Below are 24,286 nucleotides of genomic sequence, written 5' to 3'. Positions count from 1 at the left end.
GTGAGAGGACTAAGCAACCTTCATGACACACTGGCAAAATCACATGGCATCAAATTCCTGCTGAAATACCAGCTATCAGAGGACCTACATTCAAATTTCAGCTATGGTGCGCCTATGTTACCTAAAACACATAAGTTTTCCTCTCTAGACCTCAGTAACTACATCTGTATTCTGGAGGTAACACCTGCCCTGCCCTACCCTTATATAAGCAAAAATAGTTGTGGAATTGCTCTATAAACCATAAAGTACTCATGGTACACAGTGTGGCAATATTTAACATAATATAATCTGAAGAGAGCATGAGTTTCTCCAAGATTCCTCATGAGAAAACTTATCTGAAAAATCTTCACAAAATTTTCAAGCAGTTTTTAAATCAACCTTTCATCCTCAAAAATACAACTATTGCATGCATTTGGGGAGTTGAACTTCTTGAGAATTCTGTTAAAAGACCAAAGCCTGACACTAATAAAAAAGAAGGGAGACATTTGTAAAGACCCTAAGTCAGTGGCTTTCAATGCTTACAGCACCCCAGAATGACCTCAGAGGCTTTTAAAACTACTGATAACTGCGCCCTGGTAAGCCCAGATCAACTCAAACAAATCTCAGAGGATGAGACCCAAACACTTGTAGTTTCATAAAGCCTTGAGGTTTTGATGCACAATAAGGACAAGACAATGCATGATTCCAACAAATGAATGTCAAATCTATTCTGCTTGTGAAAATAATCAACTAAGGACTCAGAGCATTCTTCAATAATTAAAAAGAATCAAGAGGGCGGGGAAAAAAGGAGACATATGTAATACTCTTTGTAATACTTTAAGCAATAAAACAATTTAAAAAAAAAAAGAATCAAGAACTCTAACAAGTGCATGTATGGTCTGAAGGAGGGAGCTGGTTATGTTACATTTCCATATAAATTTCTGCCAGTTCACCGATGCTGGGAAAGGGGATGCATGCAAACCCACACTCAGCTGCTCTGTCACAATGTTCCTCCCTTGTCACCCAGTCTATTTGCTATAATTTCTAGACAAGTCACCTCTGGGCCCCATAAATGGTATAAAATGTCCAAATTACCTCTTCCTCCTTTGCATTCTGATCTGTTTCCATCGGTTCCTCATTTTCCTCAAACTTGTGCACTTCCACTAGAGATGCACTGGACACACTAAAAATGCCATGGACATTTACTCGAACCTTGACTTTGACTTTTGAACTTGAGCCATCAGACTGAGGAGTGACTTTCTGAACAGAAAACTGAGCTAGGGACATATGAGAGACAAGAGAGAACAAATAATCTGAGAGGAGGAATTCAAACATGAATATATAGCCACATAGCCAGGTTATGTGCATTTCTCAGTAACAGGTCAGTAACATTTTACCTCAAAGAAGCAATGTGGGTACTCAGAGAATTTTACCAAATCATATTTCTCCTTTCTTTTTCACACAAACTCTTACCTTGCCCCAATTAAGGACTCAAACATCTCTTAACCCTCCAAACATTTCTTTCCCTCCAGTCTCTGATTCCAACCTCCCTTTTTAGGCTACTGCCAGATAAATTCCTAAAATAATTCTGTCACATTCTCCTCTATTAACAAAACCCCAATGATTCCATAGTGTTTCTGTGATTTATCAAGAACTTGCTCCTTCCAAATTCAGTTACTAAACTAACATCTTATTTGTTTTTTAATTCACAAAACTCTGCAAAGCATGAATTATCATCTTAATTCAGTTAAAACTGAATTTAACTCTTTTCAGTATCTAGCACCATATTATGCACAAAATATACCCAGAATGTGCATTAACCAAGATATATGCTCCCGCCCTAGCTGCTTTGGCTCAGTGGATAGAGCTTCGGCACATGGATTGAAAGGTTCCACATTCGATTCTGGTCAAAGGGCATGTACCTCAGTTGCAGGCTCGAGCCCTGGCCCTGGTCGGGGTTCGTGTGGGAGGCAACCAATTGATGTGTCTCTCTCACATCAATGTTTTTCTCTCTCTCTGTTTCTCCCCTGCCTTTCACTCTCACATATGTTTTTTGTTTTTTGCTTTTTAATTCCCAACTCTTTACTTACCTATAGCAGGGTCTGGATAGGGCAACTCCTGAGGAGAGCTATAACAGGCCTCAAGAGTGAAAGGTTCCTTTCTATAAAATGTGAGTACTTTAGAGAAAGGAGCAGCATGATTTTTTGAAAAGACTTCACAGTCACTGAATGAAGAAGAAAGACAGGAACACAAATTTAGGAAATCCTTAACACTTTTGCCCATGAACTCTAGTTTTATAATTACTGTATAGTTTTGGCTACTCTTTAGCTTCATTTCCAGATTATAAATTTCCAAGAACAAAATACACACACACACACACACACACACACACACACACACACACGTAATGTGTCCGTTTTTTTTAAGAAGGAATATATTTCATTCAGTACAAAAAGGCACCATTTCAGCATGATCAAGTGTAAGAAACTACATAAGGATACAAATTTAGCCCTGGCTGGTTTGGCTCATTGGATAGAGCATTGGCCTGAGGACTAAAGGGTCCCAGGTTAGATTCCGGTCAAGGGACCACCCCAGGTTGCACACTCGATCCCCAGTAGGGGGCATGCAGGAGGCAGCTGATCAATGATTCTCTTCCATTATTGATATTTCTCTCTCTCCCTCCCTTTCTTCGCTCTAAAATCAATAAAAATGTATTTAAAAATCCAACAAAAAATGTTACATTTTTAGAGAAGTTGAAAAGGAGCTCAATACTTCACTCAGACTGTTTAACACTGAACTAACTTTAAATACAAAAGTAATTTGGTAAATGCTCTTACGTGGACCCTTCTTCAGCAGGCGAGTTCCACCTCAGGGATATGGGATACGGCACCACATCAGTGATGGAAAACTCTCTCACTTTGAAAGCAGGCGATAAGATTGCACACTAGAATAATTTTATAAAATTCCATTTTAACAAACATTGTAAACTGATAGTACAAGGTCTATTTAAAAAGACTTCAGAAAACCATCACCAATAGTTTTAAAAATTTTACATTAATAATTTAATTGTATCCAAATAAGCAGTTTTATAAACTTGTATTATTTGTCAAATTATCTATAATCTAGCTGTTCCTTGACATTTTTTCATTAACCCCAATCTTTAACTAATATACATTGCTACTTCATACATAGACAACAGATAAAATGCCAAATCCAACAGTATTTCAGGTTTACCTATGTTTCCAGTATTCATCTACTTATGAACAACACCTCTGATATCCATTTTAAAACAAAAATTTCAGAATCTTACTAACTTGAGATCACTCCAAGCCAGGGGTCCTCAAACTACGGCCCGCGGGCCACATGCAAATACAAATATTGTATTTGTTCCCGTTTTGTTTTTTTACTTCAAAATAAGATATGTGCTGTGTGCATAGGAATTTGTTCATAGTTTTTTTTTAAACTATAGTCCGGCCCTCCAACAGTCTGAGGGACAGTGAACTGGCCCCGTTTAAAAAGTTTGAGGACCCCTGCTCCAAGCTAACCTCAGGTTATTAATTGGATACATAAAATCACCACCATCTTATTACAATGATTTGTAAGTGGCTAAGAAAAAATACTCACCTGCAGTGCACAGCCGCGAGTGACAGCTTCATCAGCATTTAGTGTTGTACTGAGCTCTTTACCAAAAAATTTGCTAATCTTCTCTTTTACTGCAGGGATTCGTGTCGCACCACCAACTATCTCCACTGCATAAATATCTTCTTTCCTTAACTCTATTTTAAAGTGATTAAACATTTAGATTTTTAAAATCTTTAAATTAGTATTTTATAATGAAATGAAAGAGCAATACAGCACCTTATCACAACAAAATAACTTGCAGATGTGTAACAAAACCTGTCACTCATTCCTTACACTCCATCCACAACAGCATGCACATCAACATGCGCTCACACACACAGGTGCATAGCATCTGGCAACAAATAGGTATGCTTTGATTCTCAAAATAATAGGGGCAGGGTGGCACATAATATTGGGATTTAGGAGGTGAGAGTCAGGAATACTCAATGTCCTACAATCTCCAAAAGAGCCTCACACAAAAAATGGTAACAGTTAAGCTAGCCAAAAGGAAGAGATGAGGGCCTTGAGCTACTGGTCAGCCCTGACACAACATGAAAGAAAAAGAGGTGTTCAGATACACATCTAGCCACTCTAGCACTCCATCCCAAATATAAATATAATCCACATTACAGCACATGTATAATATCCTCATGTCAGAAGGAAAGAAGGTACACACCAAGGTTCTGCTGTCACTCATAAAATAACTCTTAATACCACCCTGGTATCCTGGTCGCATTTTACGTAACACTAAGAATTTGTTGAGAAGGACTATTTAAAGAAACAGGATGTCCCAGTGTGGAAAGAATGTGCCTGTTTGCCATAATCACTGTGATTTAAGAGCTGAACCTTTGTCAAGCCGACAGTACTTTTCAACACTCTGAAATAGCTAGCAACCAACACAACAGTGGATTCTAGATAAACATTTGTCAAACATTTTGGAAAAATTAGTAATATATTCCTAATCAAACTTCTATGTTTTAACCCAAGATAAAAAAGCACCCCATTAAAATCAATATATGGCTATCATATCCTCCCTTTGCTCTAACTGTCATTCAGCAAACAAAAGATTCACTGACAGAAAAGCCTACAAGACTACTATAGCAGCATTGCTAAAGACCATTTTTACCACTATAAAATAACTGAAAAGTTTATATCCATCTTTGAGTCTGAATTAGGTTTCCTGGGAAAACTTTTAGATTTCCCTGGACACGTAACAGTGCGCCCATAAATTACTTGGGGGAAGTGTGAGTTCCAGAGGGAAAATATAAAAAAGCTTAATATAGCATTGATGTTGTTTGTCCAATGAAAATTTGTATAACTAAAAAATAATGAACAATATTTCCAAAGAGTGTGAGGTACACAAACAATTCAACCACAAAAATACTTACTGGATTGTTCCAAAACACTACGAAGTGGTGGCTCCACTCTAGCTAAGAGATCATCACACATCTCCAAAAATTTGCCTCTATAAAAAAAAAATTTTTAAAAAGTTTAAATCACATTCTACTTTTATGTGGAATGGATGGCTATAAACAAAAAGACAGATAACAAGCACTGGCAAGGATATAGAGTAAATTGGCTTCCTCACACATTCCCAGTGAAAATATAAAATGGTGCAGCCACTATGGAAAATAGTTACAGTTCTTCAAAATGTTAAACAGAGTTACCATATGTCCCAGTAATTCTACTCAATATAAAGAGAAATAAAGCATACAACCAAACAAAACCATGAATTTCCACAATAACATCATTCATAAACAGCCAAAAAAGTAGAAAAAGCCCTGAAGTCCACCAAATGTAATCAGCAATAGAAATGAATGAATACAAGACTTCAGTTAAGATGACGGCGTCCGTGGTCGGCAAACTGTGGCTCACAAGCCACATGCGGCTCTTTGGCCCCTTGAGTGTGGCTCTTCCTAAGCCTTAGGAGTACCCTAATTAAGTTAATAACAATGTACCTACCTATATAGTTTAAGTTTAAAAAATTTGGCTCTCAAAAGAAATTTCAATCGTTGTACTGTTGATATTTGGCTCTGTTGACTAATGAGTTTGCCGACCACTGGGGTAGGTAAATGTGGTACTTGAATCATCCCACAAGCACATCAAAATTACAACTAAACTGCAAACAACCATCATTCAGAACCACCTGAAATCTATCTGAATGGAAGTCCTACAACTAGGGAATTAAAGAAGATGCCCACAGAGACTGATAGAAGGGGCAAAGACAAGGAAAGGCTGATCCTACACCCATGTGTGGCTACAAAGGTACCCCCAGAGGAGCAGGGGGACCCAGCCCCACTCCAGGCCTCCCTGCCCAGAGTTCCAGTGCCAGAAGGGTATCCCCGTAACTTTTGGCTATAAAAACAAACAGAGCCAGGCCAGTGTGTCTCAGTGGTTGAGCATCGACCTCTGAACCAGTTAGATACCAGGTCAGGGCACATGCCCAGGTTGCGGGCTTGATCCCCAGTAGGGGGCATGCAGGAGGCAGCCGATCAATGATTTTCTCTCATCATTGATCTTTCTATCTATCCCTCTCCCTTCCTCTCTAAAATTAATAAAAATGTATTTTAAAATAAAAAATAGGCCTAGCCAGTTAGAGCGTCAGCCCATGGAATTCGGGTCACAGGTTCGATTCCGGTCACTTACCTCAGTTACAGGTTCAATCCCCAGGCCTGGTCAGGGTGCATGTGGGAGGCAACCAAAATGATGTGTCTCCCTCACACTGATGTTTCTCTCTCTCTCCCCTCCCTTCACTCTCTCTAAAAACCAATGGAAAAAAATATCCTTGTGAGAGGATTAACAAAAATAATAACAAATATAAAAAGGAATGAATACAATAACATGTTAGGATGCAGATGAACTTTGGAAACATTAGGCTAGGTTAAAAAAAAAAGCCAATAGCCGAAACCGGTTTGGCTCAGTGGATAGAGAGTCGGCCTGCGGACTGAGAGGTCCCGGTTCGATTCCGGTCAAGGGCATGTACCTGGGTTGCGGGCACATCTCCAGTAAGAGGTGTGCAGGAGGCAGCTAATCGATGTTTCTCTCTCATCGATGTTTCTAACTCTCTATCTCTCTCTCTTCCTCTCTGTAAAAAATCAATAAAGTATATTGAAGAAAAAAAAATTTTTTAAAAAGCCAATAAAACACACACACACACACACACATATTATGTAACTCAACTTATACACAAAGTTCAGGACAGGTAAATTCAGAGAGACAGAGAGTAGATTTTTAGCTGCCTACCGCTAGAGGAAAAGAAGAGATGAGGAAAGACAGCTACTGAGTAGTTTCTTTTTTTCTTTGTTTTAACACAGTTAATACTTTATCTTTTAGATCCGCTTTAGATTTACAGAGAAATAAGCAAAAAGTAAAAGAATTCCCATATATCCCTCAACACCCCTCCCCCAGTTCCCCTATTGATACCCTGTAGTGTGAAACATTTCTAACAACTGGTAAGCAATACTGATACATGATGGTAATATTAGAATTCTACACGTTTTGACAAATTGTATAATGTTAAGTATCCACCATACAGAGTAGCTTTACTGCCCTAAAAATTCTCCCTACTCCACCCATTCCATCCATTCATCCCTCCCTCCCCAGAACCAACCACTGACTTCACCTTTTTACTGTCTCCAATTTTGCCTTTCCCAGTAAGTCATATAGTTGGAATCACACTGGATTTAGCCTTTTTAAATTGGCTTCTTTTACTTAGAAATGTGTGTTTAAGGGTCCTCTCTGTCTTTTCACAGCTTGACAGCTTATTTAGGGAGGACATTCTCAAACTGGGTTGTGGTGATGGCTACACAATTCTGTGATTATACTAAAAACCACTGAAATATATACTTTAAAAGAGTCACTTTTATGGATTACATCACAATAAAAAGAAAAATTGTAGAGATATAGAAAATAACCCATCAGAATGGCAAAAATTCAAGACCACTAATACCAATATTGGTGAGGATATATAGCAACACAAAGTCCTACATGTTGTCAAGAACTTAAAAAAACGACAGTTGTATTCCTAATAGCAAGCGATTCCTCAAAAAGCTAAACCCAGAATTACCAAAGGACCCAACAATTCCACTCCTAGGTATATACCCTAAAGAACTGAAAACAAAATACTCAAATACTTGTTCATGAATGTTCATAGCAGCATTATTAACAATAGCTACAAGGTAAAAACAACAATGTCCATCAACTGATCACTGGATAAATGGAATATTATTTGCCATGAAAAGCAGTGAAGTACTAATACATACTACAGTGTGGATGAACCTAGAAAATATTATGTAAGTGAAAGAAACTAGAAACCAAGCCCAAAAAACAAGTTTACACATACAGGGGTGGGCAAAAGTAGGTTTACAGTTTTAAGTATAAGAAAGTTTGTTCCTATATTATTTATTAAATAATTTTCCCATTTGTGGAATATAGAGAACAACACAGACTGATGAACAGGGACAGATCCAAAGACAGAGAAACAATGATCGGACTATCAATCCCCAGAGGGAAAGTAGGGGAGGATGGGAGTAAGGGGAAGAGATCAACCAAAGGACTTGTATGCATGCATATAAGCCAAACCAATGGACACGGACAACAGGGGGATGAGAGCATGAGGGGGCGGGGAGGTTGGAGGTTAATGGAGGGATGAGGACACATTTGTAATACCTTAACCAATAAAGAAATTTAAAAAATAATAATAATTTTCCATTTGAACAACTATAAACCTACTTTTGCCCACCCTTGTATTATATGATTCCATTTACATGAAATATCTAGAATAGGTAAATCCAGAGATAAAAGTAAGTTGGTGGTTGCCATGACGCAGATGTAAGAAAAATGGGAAGTAACTACACTTAATAGGTATGAGTTTTCTTTTGGGGAGATGAAAATGTTTTTTTCAGTAGGTAGAGGTAGTCATGGCATAACATTGTGTATGTACTAAATGGCACTGAGTTGTTCACATTAAAATTGTGTAAGAGCACAGCCAGTGTTGCTCAGTGGCTGAGCTTCATCCTATGAACCAGGAGGATTACCGGTCAGGGCTCAATCCCCAGTGGGGGTTGTGCAGTGCCGGGAGCCGGTCCATCCTTGCTGTTTCAAGGGACCTGGCATATATGGCATACTGTTCTTAATATGTTTGCTCACCTTCTTGGTGCTGTGTTTTAACCAAGGTCACCTCTGAGAAAGGTTGAATCCCCAGGTAGGGATTTTCCCCTGAAGTTAGGGAGGGAATAAAACCCCTCAACTAAGTGCCAGGCGGGTAATTAATCCCTTTAACTACGAACAATCATGCTTAAACTACATAATCTTTTCTCCCTGGAATGGAGATAAGAAACGCCCTAACCTTTGTAATAGAGATTGATAGGATTGAATCAACTGGTATAAATACAGTTGTAACAAGACAGAAACACTCAGAACTTAGAACAGAATCAAGAAGACAGAACCTACACGGAGCCTAGAGACAGAAGAACTTCGCTGGAGAGAGCATGCCGGAGGATCCTGGAGAGGGACTGGCCTCGGAGCCTAGAGACAGAGCCTAGCGGGAGAACATGGCAAGGGATCCTGGACTGAACCTGACTACAGAGATTGGCAGGAGAACCTGACTGGAACCTGGACACTGAACCTGACTGGAGAGCCTGGACAGAACCTGGCTGGAGAACCTAGCGAGGGAACATGGCTACAGAACCTCGCTGGAAATCCGAAGCAGAACCTCTCTGGAGATCCTGGCTAGGTTGCTGATCAACTGAACGCTGTCTCCGTGTCATTCCTTCTTCGCCGACTCTGTCCACACCTTTGGGGACCCCTGGACCTGCTGGGGTTGGATCCCGGCAGTGCAGGAGGCAGCCAATCAATGATTCTCTCTCATTATTGATGTTTCTATCTCTTTCTCCCTCTCCCTTCCTCTCTGAAATCAATAAAAATATATTTTAAAAAATGAAGTGATACAGGAATTTTACCTCAAATTTTTAAAAAAGTAATTAGAAGAAATGCTATAATGTCAGAAATAAATGATCTGGTTTCATTAGTTTGAAAAAAAGACTGCTAGTGAGTATCAAAACTAAATGAAGGCTACAAAATAGAACAGAGAATATAACAGCTATGTGCCCTGACATTGCAGATACAGTAAATTGTGTTTTTTCAAAGCAGCACACAAGCTAATCAACTGCTTTCAGCTTTTAAAAGTATAATAAATATCTATTTGGCTCTCAAAATCACCTAACACTCCACTAACAATTTCTGAAACATAAACAGGCACGCCCCTACATCCTAGCCCCCACCACCATGTAACACATACAAAACTGCTACTTAATAAAAATGAAAACCATCACTTTCAAGCAGGGTGGAAAAGGTGACTGCAAATTTGGTTACTAGGCACAATAATCTAACTCTAGCAGAAAAGGAGCAATTTAAATTCCACCTCAATTTTTTTAAGGCCACACTTCCCTAAATAAGCCATCAGTCTTGCCTGAACTCTACCAATATAGTCCACATCATAAAGAACATCTCATTCTGCCCTAGCCAGTTTGGTTCAATAGATGGAGCATTGGCCAGAGGACTGCAGGGTCTTGGGTTCAAATTCCAGTCAAGGGCACACACCCCGGTTGCAGGCTGGATTCCAGCCCTGGTCAGGGCTCACGTGGGGTGCAACCGATCAATGTTTCTGTCTCTCCCCCTCCCTTCCACTCTCTCTAAAAAATCAATTGGAAAAATATCCTCCGGTGAGGATTAACCAAAAAAAAAGAAGAACATCTCATTCTCACTACCCAAGCAACCCAACCAGACAACAGGAACATTCAGACAACAGTAACAGTAACATTTCTGAGGAAAGCCCTGAAACATCAAGTACCCAGAATTCTTGTAGCACTGTACAGAAAGAGCTGTTGTCCTCAAGAGATCCTGAACTACCCCAAAACACCAATTTCTGAATCAATGACTAAATCAAATTCAACATAATTCTACATTAAAGCATTTTGCCCTGATTTTTATGAAAACTGATAATCATGTATAATTCATGTACATGTTAGAACTACCAACTTCCTGCAATATTCAATTAATCAGAAAAACATCAGTTTACATTAGAATAATCAAACCCACCTTCACACAAAAAGCAGAATTCTGAATGGCCTCTAATTTTTACCTACTGAACTGAAGTTATCATATAACAACCATGATGATTTCAACAATTAGCTAATTAAGGCTAATAAAAGTGAAGAAAAACCACAGTTCAGTTTAAGGTCAGAATAGTCGAATGATTACCTATTCATAGTCCCAGACACATCAACGTCGTTCATGAAACACTCAATGCTCAAAGGGAGGTCAGAGGCATTGGCACTCATCAGCTTCTTGAGTTTCTCGCACTCTTGAGACAGGCGTAGTAACGCGCGGATTTTGGACTTTATGTCTAGCTTGTATTTCTTTCCAAATTCTTCACAGAAGTGATTTACTAACACCTCATCAAATTTTCTGCCTCCCAGTGTTGTGTCAAATGCAGTGGCCAGAACCTTAGAAAAAAGATAATTAATTCAAAAATAAAGCAATTTAAAATTTTTTCATGATATATATTTAATGGGTAAATTGTATTTAGGGATGGGGGAGACATTAAGATTGAAACAAGGCAATGTGCATGTATCACTTAATCACTGTTACAACCATTGTGAAAAGAGACATTGTAATCCCCAATTTACAGATGACGTCACAAACCTAGTCAGATCAGATAATCTGCAGGTCATAAAGCTAAAAGTGGTAGAAGTGGAATTCAAAACCCAATCTCATCAATTTCAAAACCCATGCCCTCTCCCACACTAGTCTGCTTCCAAACAGCAATTATATATCTGCCAAATATACTAACATGTCATGTACACAGTTCTGGTCTTATTGTTATCACAAAACTATGAATAACACCAAAGGCCTTGCTCTATACATCTTACTACCAGGAAAGATGCTAAAGCAGCCGTGGGCAAAATACGGCCCGCGGGCCGGACCCATTTGAAATTAATAAAACTAAAAAAAAAAAAAAAAAAAACACCGTACCCTTTTATGTAATGATGTTTACTTTGAATTTATATTAGTTCACACAAACACTCCATCCATGCTTTTGTTCTGGCCCTCCGGTCCAGTTTAAGAACCCATTGTGGCCCTCGAGTCAAAAAGTTTGCCCACCCCTGCCTAAAGCCTTAACTTGCAGCAATTTATTTCTCCAGAGGTCTAAGCTTCCCAGAAATCTAGAATACCAGTCCTAGCCTAGTTTCTTTGAGCCATCAAGTTCTAGTCTTCTACCCTTTTACCCGAAGGCTCAAAACCTTAACAATACCAGCCGGCGTGGCTCAATGGTTCACCATCGACCTATGAACCAGGAGGTCATGATTCAGTTCCTGGTCAGGGCACATGCCCAGGTCTCGGACTTGATCCCCAGTAGGGGGTGTGCAGAAGGCAGCTGATCAATGATTCTCTCTCATTGATGTTTCTATCTTTCTCTCCCACTCCTTTCCTCTCTGAAATCAGTAAAAACATACATTAAGAAAAAAAACCTTAAGAACAAGAGAATACCTTTATCATAATCTCCTCCATCAAGAGACTACACATTAAAGAACCCTCCTAACAAGCCTGTAGATAAGCATTATTTCCCCACATTAAAGTATGGCTCAGAAATCTTAAGAGCTTTTTCCTCATACCTGTTAACTCTTTTTTTAGTATTTATTTGGGGGGAGGACATCAATTTGTTGTTCCAATTATTCACGCATTCATTTGTTGATTTTTGTATGTGCCCTGAGAGGTTGAACCTGCAACCTTGGCGTATCGGGATGATACTCTATAAACAACTGAGCTAGCAGGCCAGGACCCATGCCAACTCTTAATAAATTATTTTAAGCTGACAACTTCCACCCACCCCTATATACTTAGTTTCTAGTTCAGATGACTCATAGCAAGTTTCCATTAGTGAAACAAAATCCTTTGAACATTTAAATTGTCTCACAAGTTCCTAATTACCATACATTTGTAATACAGTCTTCCAGAAAAAAATATACTTACTTTAAGTTTTCCTCTATTAAATGCACATACAGAAACTTGATAAGAAGAATGCCCCATGTCTATGAAAACTACATTTCTTGGTTTCTCCTCTAAGGTAGGAAGATCTTGCTTATAGATTCCATATGCAAGAGCAACTACATAGGAAAAAAATTAAATTTGACATAATATTATCATCTAAGAGTAAACTTAAAATTTAAGTAGGAAACAAAACAGACTTTGTATATAATGAATGGAGCTGCATCATATGCTCAGTTCTAGAAAGAATTAAATTCTTAAAAGCTTTGCATAATTTATTCATGAAAAATATTAACTTCAAAGAGTTAAATGCTGACTAAGGGTTCCTTAATGTTTCCAAATCCAGTTTCCAATTCCAATGACTTGGCAATTGCTCCCAAACCACTTCCCTCACTTTCCCAAACATATTTTCCAGGATTTCTTCTACCATTGTGCCATCTCAGCATTCCCACATATCCTGTCCCTGAGATGTTGCTTTACATCCATTCCTGACTCCACCAGCCCACAAGTCATAGAAAAGATCAAATCTTTAAATCAAAGCACTGCTCCAAGCACACAATAAATGTATTTCCTTACAAACAACCATGTGATTCAATATGAAGATACAGAAAAAGTACTGGTCAGATTAATTCTTCATATGTGACAGAGTAACCAAAAAAATAAAGGAGAAACCCTAGGATCTTCACAACATTCAAGATTAAGTAAAAAATTTTAGTTAATAGTCTCTCTTACCTGCAGTAGTTTCATTCATTAATCGCAGGCAATTGAGACCAGCAATCTGTGTTGCATCCATTACTGACCTTCTTTCTGCATCAGTATAGAAACCAGGAACCTACAAAAAATTTTACAAGTTTACTGTATTATGGAGATTCATTTAGGATGCACCTGTCAAAAAAAACAGTAAAATCCAGAACCACCCTCAGTCAACTACAGGCATTTATTCTGCTTATGATCAGAGGATTTCAAACCAGTAGAGAAAATTTAGAAAATTCAACAAGTAGTAGTGAGACAATGGATAGCCAGCCATATTGACAATAATAAATTGGCATCCCTACTGTACAACTTATACCAAAATATAGGTCAAATCAAAGACTTAAATGTAAAAAAAAAAAAATCAAGAGTACTAGAATGAAAGGAATTTTACCATCAGATTAAGAAAGGATTTTCTAAATATAACACAACACCCAGAAGAAAAGAAAAATTTGTGACTCATAAAAAATTCTAATGACAAAATGGGGAAAATATTTGCAACTCACATCATAAAAGCGCAAAGATCTAATCTAATAATATGTAACGAACTACGGGTCAAAATGAGAAATCACAAACTCAGAATAAAATGAGCAGAGAACAGGAATATTTCAAACAACAGAAAATACAAAACGGCTCTTCAATTTTAAAATGTTCATCTTCACCTAAATAGTAAGATTACATACACTTTAATACCATTATTCTACCTACTAGAATTAGCTAAAACACCAATAAGCTGTGCTGGTGAGGCTGCAGTGAAATAAGCCCTTTCATAGATTATAGGTGGAAGTGTGAATTACTGCAAATTCTTTGAAGGGTAACTGAACAGCTGGAAAAATTACAAATACAGCCCAGACAGTGTGTCTCAGTGGTTGAGCATCAACCTGTGAACCAAAAGGTCACTGGTTTGATTCCAGGTCAGGGCACATGCCCGGGTTTCTGCTTGATCCCAGTAGGGGGCGTGCAGGAAGCAGCTGATCAATGATTCTCTCTCATCACTGATTTTTCTCTCTCTCTCTGAAATTAATTTTTTTAAAAATGTTTTTAATTACAAAAACAGCCCAGCCAGTGTGGATCAGTGGTTGAGCATGAACCCATGAATCAGGAAGTCAAAGTTAGACTCCTAGTAAGGGGCATGCAGGAGGCAGCCAACCAATGATTCTCTCTCATCATTGACGTTCTATCTCTCCCTCGCCCTTCCTCTCCCTAAAATCAATAAAAATTAAAAATAAGAAATTACAAATACAGTAGTCCATTTGGGGGTATGCAAGACCCCCGGTGGATGCCTGAAACTGAGGATAGTATCAAACCCTATATATACACGATGTTTTTTCTCTATATACACACCTGTGGTAAAGTTTATAAATTAGGCATAGTAAGAGATTAACGCCACCTAATCATAAAATGTAACCATTATACAATATACTGTAATAAAAGTTAAGTGAATATGATCTCTCCCTCAAAATACCTTGTAGTACTGTCCATACAATGTGGACACAATGAACAAAAGGATGATTCATAATGCCAGCAAAACAGAGCAGGCAAAGCAGGACCCAGAATGGCATGCAACTTTAATTTATGAATGGTTTGTTTCTGGAATTTTCCATTTAATATATTTGGACTGAGGTTCACTGCATGTAACTGAAACCACGGAAAGTGAAACCATGAATAAGGAGGAACTATTATAAACATATATTTTGTCCCAGCAATTGTACTTCTAAGAAGTTGGTCTATAAATTCTACAAACTTATCATATAAGAGCAAAATGACATTTAAATGTACTCATTGCAGCATTCTTCACAGAAAAAAAAAAACTGCCCTAGCTGGTTTGGCCCAGTGGATACAGCTTCCACCTGCGGACTAAAGGGTCCCAGGTTCAATTCCAGTCAAGGGCATACGCCCAGGTTGCGAGCTTGATCCCCAGTAGGGGACGTGCAGGAGGCAGCTGATCAACAACTAAAAAAAAAAAAAAAAAACCTGGATGTGCAACAGATACTAGCTAAATAAGTACCTCATAAACTGGAGTCTCGCAGACATTAAAAGGAATGATGCACTTCTTTACTGCTATGGAACGAATACAAGATAAATTGTCCAAAATTTGTTAAAAGAAAAATGCAAGTTAAAAAGGATCTATCTAGATTTGCTTCAGTACATAAAAGCCTCTAGGAAGATCTGTATGTGACAAAGTGGTAAAATTGGTAACTTTGGGAAGGAAATACTACTTACTAGATAACAAGGGTGCGGAAGCTTCCATACACCCTCCTATCTACACATTTGATTTTTGAACACTGAGCTATTATTACCTTTCTAAAAAAATAAAGTTTATGTTTTAACAATAATCAATTTATATATTAAGCACAACACACCAAGGTTCTATTTACATAGCAATCAGATATAACATTAGTACAAAGAGCTAAGAGTAGTGACTGTGCAGAAGAGAGTTCACATAGAAACCAGAGATAGCTATCCTTAGAAAGGTCTAATGACAAGATGGGCCATTTCCTAGAATCCAGGAACTTGAGTGATAAACAGTTCCCTAAGTTGATACAAAAACTTCCCTAAATGTTAAGAGTGAGGCACTGTGCCTAAACTGTTTCTACAACGTAATTTATGCGGAATACCTACTTTACTTCTGAAAGTCTGTATTTTGGTACATGCTAGGCATAAGGTACCTACATGACTGACTCTGCCCCTCCATAGAAACCCTCGACTCCAGGTAGGCTACGGGCAGAACTTCCCTGGTGTATGACATTTTCACACATGCTGTCACAATTTGTTGCTGGAATAATTAAGCAGTGCTTAATTAACAGGGACTCTTGGCCCTAGCTGGTTTGACTCAGTGGATAGAGCATCATCAAGCTTGTACTGAAGGGTCCCAGATTTGATTCCAATCAACGGCACATGCCTGGGTTGTGGGCTTGATCCCCAGTGGGAGGTGTGCAGGAGGCAGTCAATCAATGATTCTCTCTCATCACTGATGTTTTTCTCTCTCTCTCTCTCTCCTTCTTCTTTCCTCTCTGAAATAGATAGATAGATAGATAGATAGATAGATAGATAGATAGATAGATAGATAGATAGATAGGACTTTTGGAAGCTTGTGCCTGGTTTCCTCCAGACATTCATTGCCCATGTACCTTTTCCCTTTGTTGATTTTGCTTTGTGCCCTTTCGCTGTAATAAATCTTAGCCTTAAGAACAGCCATACCCTCTGAGTCCTGTGAATTCTCTTAGCAAATCATCAAAACTCAGTGTAGTCCTTAGGTCCCCCAACACATGACTTAACACATCACCTCTAAACTTACTCAAAAAGTTGCAAACACCACTCAAGCATTTTACTTCAACACTGAGCATAATTCAGGATCAATGTTAAAGGCACTAACTAGATGGGGAAATGAGGACAAATCTGACAGACGAATAAAGAGCTCAGAAAAGGCAGAGAGCATCTAAAAAAATAGTGTCTGTACTGAATCTTTAAGAGAAGCATCATTTTTATTCTTTGCATCACCAGAATGTAGCACAATAGTCATAACCCAATTTTTCCCAACAAATGTCAGTTCTGCTTTACTAGATAGCCAAGAACTATGGAATCCACCAGACAACAGACTGTGGTGAAAAAACTACCTAACAGTCCTTGCTTTGTCAACCAATGCACCAACAAAGGAGGCCACAGAGATAACATCTATGCTACCTAATAATAGACAAACATGGTAATTGACCATACCTTCGCTATGCCTCCTATTGGCTAATCAGTGCAATATGCAAATTAACCGCCAACAAAGACGGCGGCTAATTTGCATACTGTAGGCAGGGCCGGACAGTGCAATCTGCCCGCCCCACTGCCAGCCGCCGCCCGCCAGCCCTGCAGTCCATGTGCACGGCCCGGCAGCTGGTGGGGCGGGGCGTGGTGGATCGCGTTCTGCCCGCCCCATGCCCCGCCACCCGCCGGGCTGATCGCAATCCGCCCGCCCCATCCCACCGCCTGCCGGGCCTGCCATGTGTGATGGGCAGCGGGGCGGCGCAGCAGAGGGCCTGCCATCTGCCACCGGGGGAGTCAGCCTAAGCCAGCAGGTGGTTATCTCCTGAGGGGTCCCAGACTGTGAGAGGGCACAGGTCTGGCTGAGGGACATTCCCCACCCTTTTACCCCCTCCCCCCAACCAGTGCACAAATTTTTGTGCACCGGGCCTCTAGTCTACACTAATAAAAGAGAAACATGGTAATTGGCGTACGACCGCTACCCTTCCCATTGGCTAATCCCCGTCACTCACAGAGTAGGACCGAGATATGCAAATTAACTGGCAGCCAAGATGGCGGCCAGCAGCCAGGCAGCTGATGCGAACAGGGAGGCTTGCTTGCTTCAGTGACGGAGAACTCCAACAGTTCCCCGCCTGCCGGCCTCTCAGCTGCAACTTTAAGCAACTATGTTGCGAATAAAGAAGCTAAAAAAAACCCAGAAACCTGCTTTACTCAGCGGAGCTTCAGCCAGCCGGACCGCAACATTGTATCAAATACAGACGGTAAACAAAGGCCAGAAACCTGTTTTCAGCAGCCAAGGCCTCAGGGCTAAAGCTGGCCCAGAATAAAAAAAAAGAAAAAAGAAAAAAAGGAGCGGTTGGGAGCTTCAGTCCCAGCCTGAAAACAGCCCTCAGCCCCTCAGCCAGACTGGCCAGGCACCCCAGTGGGGACCCCAACCCTGATCCAGGACACCCTTCAGGGCAAACCAGCCAGCCCCACCCATGCACCAGGCCTCTATCCTATATAGTAAAAGGGTAATATGCCTCCCAGCACAGGGATCAGCGGAGCCGTGAGGCCTCCTGGCACCGGGATCAGCATGACAGGGGGCAGCGCCCAAAACCCCTGATCGCCCTGCAGCTCTGTGTGTGACAGGGGGCGGAGCCCCAATCCCCCCGCCCCCCACAGGCCCTGCTCTGTGTGTGACGGGGTAGAGCCATAACCTCCCCATTGGCCCTGCCCTGAGTATGAGAGTGGCGGCACCCCAACCACGCCCCCCCCAACGGGCCCTGCTCTGTGTGTGATGGGGTAGAGCCATAACCTCCCCATTGGCCCTGCCCTGAGCGTGACAGTGGCGGCGCCCCAACCCCCCGATCGGCCCTGCTCTGTGGGTGATAGAGGGCGGCGCCCCAACCCCCCGATCCGCCCTGCCCTGAGTGTGACAGGGGGCGGTGCTCCAACTCCCCTATTGGCCCTACTCTGTGAGTGACGGGGGGGAGCTCCCCAACCCCGATTGACCCTGCTCTGTGCATGACAGGGTATGGAGCCCCAACCCCCCTGATGGGCCCTGCTCTGTGCGTGACAGGGGGTGGCGCTGCAACCTCCCCATCGACCCTGCCTTGAGTGTGACAGGGGGCGGTGCCCCAACCCCCCAATCGGCCCTACCCTGAGCATGACTGAGGGTAGCATCACAACCTCCCAATCTGCCCTGCTCTGTGCATGACAGGGGAAGGCGCCCCAACTCCCCAATAGGCTCTGCTCTGAGCCCGACCAGGGGCTGCACCTAGGGATTGGGCCTGCCCTCTGCCACCCGGAGCAGGCCTAAGCCAGCAAGCAGGTCGTTATCTCCCGAGGGGTCCCAGACTGCGAGAGGACAGAGGCCGGTCTGAGGGACCCCCCCCTTCCCCCGAGTGCACAAATTTTTGTGCACCAGGCCTCTAGTATATATATAAACAGGTAATATGCAAATTAGCCAGGCATCACAACTGCTGGAGGAGGCTGCACCAGGAGCACTCAGGAAGAGCTGCCCGCACAGATGGGCGGGAGAGGACTGTGTGCTGCTCCCAGCACCAGCGGACATACACACACCAGGGGTGGGGACGTGCTCCGTGCTCCAAGCCGGGCTGTGCTCCAAGCCAGGCTGCGCAGCACGGCTCGGAGCACGCCTCCACCCCAGCGGGGACACACACACCAGGGGTGGGGACGTGCTCCATGCTCCAAGCCGGGCTGCGTAGCACGGCTCAGAGCACGCCCCTGGTGGGTGGCGGCAGTGGCCAGAGGGAAGCAGCCCCTGTCCCTGATGCCTGGCGGCAGCTGGAGCAAAGCAGCCCAGGTCCCACATGCCTGTCAGCAGCCGGAGCGAAGCAGCCCAGGTCCTGGGTGCCGGAGAGAAACCGGTGCCAGCAGCCAGGGGAAGGAAGGCCTATTCTTGCATGAATCTTCGTGCATCGGGCCTCTAGTATCAGATAACAGCCACGGAAAGAGGAGATTCAGTGACAAAGCCAATACAACTGCTGAAATTTCAATGGTTGCTAAGGACTCCATCATATTACAAGCACATTGCTACAAACAGCCAAGCTTCCATCTAGATAGGATTATGAAAAAGACAAGATAAAGTCTATTGCTGTTTGCCTTTAGAGCTAGATACAGTGACAGCAAAGATACAGAGATACAAAAGGAGAAAAATAAAGCATTTCTCATTGATAGTATTCAACTAATTTAACAAATAAATAGCCACTAAACCAGCCGTGGGCAAACTATGGCCCGCGGGCCGGATCCGGCCTGTTTGAAATGAATAAAACTAAAAAAAAAAAGACCGTACCCTTTTATGTAGTGATGTTTACTTTGAATTTATATTAGTTCACACAAACACTCCATCCATGCTTTTGTTCCGGCCCTCCAGTCCAGTTTAAGAACCCATTGTGGCCCTCGAGTCAAAAAGTTTGCCCACCCCTGCACTAGACACTATGCTCAGTGCTACAAGAAATCCAGGATGAAGTGGGTTTAAGATAAGCCTTTAAATAGGCAGAATAACAGAGGAGGCTGGAGCAATAACTAGGGACCAGAAAAGAGAATTCAAGAAAATGAGGTCTAGTTTGATAAATTTCTTAAAATAATCAATCATACAACCTAAGGCAAAAACCAATATTATTTGCAGTTAAAATGAAAATGCTTCTTCATGCAAGTCTTAATAATGAGTAGGACTCCAACTCACTGAAACAACACAGTCCACAACAGGCTTTTTAAGAACACTTTCTGCTGTCTCCTTCAGTTTGGACAAAAGCATGGCAGTCACTTGCTCCGTGGTAAAATTTCGTTCTTCCTCCATATATTTCACCTGCAATAAAATGACAAAAGGATCTAGACATATATTTTTCATGTCCTAAGAGCCTAAAATGAGCAATATCTCACCATCATCAATGAAACATTATCTCAAGATAGAATTGAAGAAAGCTAGTTGTAGAAGCAAAAATAATTTAAAGGTCACTTTTATCTTTATAACATGTGCATGATACTTAAAGATGAGGACCACTACATAAACAATGTTGTGGCAAGTTTATCAATAAAATCTGAGACAATTACCTGTGCAGAAGCAAGTTGGTGTAGCTCACCATGAACTACATTGCCCCTCTGTAAAGGGGTTGGTGGTGAACTATTTTACCATCTGACATACTGTGTGTTATCACCTCCCCAATATTCAATCTAACCTGAGGACATGGTTTTGGTCAAATTCATTCACTGCTATAGCTCTAGTACTGACAGACCTGACAAAATAAATACTTGGTGAATTAAAGAATATTAAAAAAAAGCTTCGAGATAGCCTACCCTGGATGAAGTCTGCAACTTTGACAAGAGTTGCAAACTTTGTATGTTGAAAGGCTGGGTAGAATAAGTAAGCCCCATCCCACATATACCCGTAACTCCCCCACTACAATGCAGACCAGAAACGTCACTCTCTTCTTTTAAATCTGCTGCTCTAACTCAGCTTGAAAGCTACCTGCTCCTCACTCCCCAGCCCAACCATAATGTACCCTGGTTTAGAGTCTAACAGTTTCTCATTTTACTGCATGATAAAGATGGGAAAATAACCTTCGTGGTGAGCCTCTAAGTTGCCTCTTCTTCCCTGCTATTTATTAAACTTAGTCAACTCCTACCCTCGTACTTGGATCTACCTAACCTCCAGGTCTTCTCCTTAGTCTCTTTCTCCTTTGGCTCTTGCAATGCTTATGACTAAATCTGCCAGTATCCATCCTCTTTCTTTCTTAATGGTAAGTATCCCATCCCCCATTTCTTCACCTCGCCCTTTTTCCCTCCTCTGTACTCCAGCTTTACTCCCTTACTAGGTCATCCAAACTTCTGAGATTATTGCCATAGATAAGTAAACACAGAGATCATACGTCAGTTATCAGAATTCATCACTTCTAAATTCAACTGAATTCTCGGCTACAATAGCACCATCAACTACCTTTTTCTCTCAATTCTCATCACTCTTAGAATGTATGCCTGTTCTCATGATTCTGATTTCTCCAATTGGAAGGTCTCAAACACCAAATCTCCTCTCTCTAAACTAACTTGCCTGGAAAGTTCAACCACCCTCTCCTGGGTTCTTCTTACCACCTCTGAGTACTAGAGAGACAGTGGAGTGCACCCTACCCATCCCCAGCCTCTCACCTCTTTTGAACGATCAGTTCACTGCAAGCTTCACAAATAGGATCTTCCAGATATCCCAGAGGTATCAAAAACTAAACTCCCTTTTCCTCAAAAGAACAACATCTTTTTCAATCTAATTCATATTGTCAAAAGTATGGTCATATATCTGGCTAATGACTTAATAGTGTTGATTTCTTTGCTCTTCCACAAATCATACCCTAAAATCACATCAGTAAACAAGACAGGTTTGGCTCAGTGGATAGAGCGTCAGCCTGCAGACTGAAGGGTCCCAGGTTCGATTCCGGTCAAGAGCACATGCCCAGGTTGTGGGCTTGATCCCCAGTAAGGGGGGGGCGTGCAGGAGGCAGCCAATCAATGATTCTCTCTCATCATTGATGCTTCTATCTCCCTCTCCCTCTCCTTTCCTCTCTGAAATAAAAAATAAAAATTAAAAAAAAAAAAGACAAGCAGCAATGGCCGCATTAATTTTATCACTACCTGCCCTAACCAGTTTGGCTCAGTGGATAGATCGTCAGCCTGCGAACTGAAGGGTCCCAAGTTCGATTTCGGTCAAGGACATGTACCTTGGTTGCAGGCACATCCCCAGTAGGGGGTGTGTAGGAGGCAGCTGATCGATGTTTCTCTCTCATCAATGTTTCTAACTCTCTATCACTCTCCCTTCCTCTCTGTAAAAAAATCAATAAAATATCTTTTTTTAAAAAAATTTTATCACTACCTATCTGTCAAAGCCATATAACAGTGCCACCGATGGTTCTCAATCAAAATCCAAATCACTGAAAAAAATGCCAAATGGTCTTTACTAGCAAGTTTTTCCTAAGCATTTTCATTATACTATGAAATCAGAATGGTATTGATATACACTGACCTAATAAAATAAAATGCTATATTTTAATCATCAGGAATTATCTTGAGAACCTTACCTTTATACCTGTTAATCCAGTAGGTAATTGCACAATATCATATGCAAGGTTAGATTTTTCTGCCTCCACAAACGGATCAGAGAATGCTCGGCCATGGAATCTTTTAAATCCCTGGACTGTGTTCTTTGCATTGGAAATGATCTAAGAGAAAGGAAAGCTGAATCAAAAAGTAGAAAGACTGATACCAATTAAATTAGGAAAAAAGAAAATCAATAGCATCAGATTAAATTAGCATCATTGTAACTCCACAAAGTTTCTTTTTGAGTTTCAGTTTTCTTCAGCACTAAACTTTTCTGAATGATGCCTACTAGCACGTGAAGTGAGGCTTGAAGGGTAAAATAACCTTCGTGGTGAGCCTCTAAGTTGCCTCTTCTTCCCTGCTATTTATATAGACTTACAGGTCCAGGAAGCACAGAAAACCCCAAACAAAAGGAATCCAAAGAGGACCACACCAAGACACATCATAATTAAAATGCCAAGAGCAAAAGACAAAGAGAGAATCTTAAAAGCAGCAAGAGAAAGAAACTCAGTTACCTACAAGGGAATACCCATACGGCTGTCAGCTGATTTCTCAACAGAAACTTTGCAGGCCAGAAGGGAATGGCAAGAAATATTCAAAGTGATGAATAGCAAGAACCTACAACCAAGATTACTTTATCCAGCAAAGCTATCATTCAGAACTGAAGGTCAGATAAAGAGCTTCACAGATAAGGAAAAGCTAAAGGAGTTCATCACCACCAAACCAGGATTATATGAAATGCTGAAAGGTATCCTTTAAGAAGAGGAAGAAGAAGAAAAAGGTAAAGATACAAATTATGAACAACAAACATGCATCTATCAACAAGTGAATCTAAGAATCAAGTGAATAAATAATCTGGTGATCATAATAGAATCAGGGACATAGAAAGGGAATGGACTGACTATTCTTGGGGGGGGGAAAGGGGTGTGGGAGATTCGGGAAGAGACTGGACAAAAATCGTGCACCTATGGATGAGGACAGTGGGTGGGGAGTGAGGGCGGAGGGTGGGGCGGGAACTGGGAGGAGGAGAGTTATGGGGGGAAAAAGAGGAACAAATGTAATAATCTGAACAATAAAGATTTAATAAAAAAATAAATAAAAATGAAATAAAACAAAACACCTGGTTTAATTAATACTCAGCTGGCCAACCACCATTTTCTTAGGCTTATGAATTTTAGGCCCTTCTGGGTCCAGAAAGAGAGACAAGTATTCATTCTATATTTTGCTCCAAATTGAACCATAAAAAGATTAAATATGCAACTCCTTAATGTCACAGCAACCTCAGACACTCAGGATAACATAACTCTTGGGATTCTGCTGCTCTGAAACCAGCAAATATGTCAGATTCCTAGTTTACAAAATAAAGTAATGGTAAGTTAATGTGTTTCTACAAGTATGCTTTCCTTCCTTGAGAACCTTGATTAACAAGATCTAATCTAGAAACAACAACGACCCTCAATATTAGTAAGAACGGCCCAAGGAGATAACTTTAAAGAGCATTTTAAACATCAAGGAACAAGCAAGCCTTGTTTAAAACAAGTTCTGGGCAAAA

General features: G+C 40.9%; 1 protein-coding gene across 1 annotated transcript in view; it reads right to left on the bottom strand.

Annotated features, from left to right (window-relative positions):
• Positions 1 to 24,286, bottom strand: part of HSPA4 (heat shock protein family A (Hsp70) member 4) — a 45,858-nt gene that overhangs the window by 10,503 nt on the left and 11,069 nt on the right. Inside the window, exons 3-12 of the mRNA XM_059698385.1 lie at positions 22,716 to 22,856; positions 20,339 to 20,461; positions 13,381 to 13,480; positions 12,634 to 12,767; positions 10,861 to 11,105; positions 4,989 to 5,065; positions 3,604 to 3,755; positions 2,817 to 2,923; positions 2,070 to 2,203; positions 1,075 to 1,256 (exon numbers count right to left, since the gene is read on the bottom strand). Coding sequence (XP_059554368.1) covers positions 1,075 to 1,256; positions 2,070 to 2,203; positions 2,817 to 2,923; positions 3,604 to 3,755; positions 4,989 to 5,065; positions 10,861 to 11,105; positions 12,634 to 12,767; positions 13,381 to 13,480; positions 20,339 to 20,461; positions 22,716 to 22,856 — 1,395 coding nt within the window. The remainder of the gene's footprint in view (positions 1 to 1,074; positions 1,257 to 2,069; positions 2,204 to 2,816; positions 2,924 to 3,603; positions 3,756 to 4,988; positions 5,066 to 10,860; positions 11,106 to 12,633; positions 12,768 to 13,380; positions 13,481 to 20,338; positions 20,462 to 22,715; positions 22,857 to 24,286) is intronic.

The sequence above is a fragment of the Myotis daubentonii genome, chromosome 5 (genome assembly GCF_963259705.1).
Source record: "Myotis daubentonii chromosome 5, mMyoDau2.1, whole genome shotgun sequence".
Taxonomy (NCBI): Eukaryota; Metazoa; Chordata; class Mammalia; order Chiroptera; family Vespertilionidae; genus Myotis; species Myotis daubentonii.
This window is presented reverse-complemented; position numbering and strand designations above follow the sequence as displayed.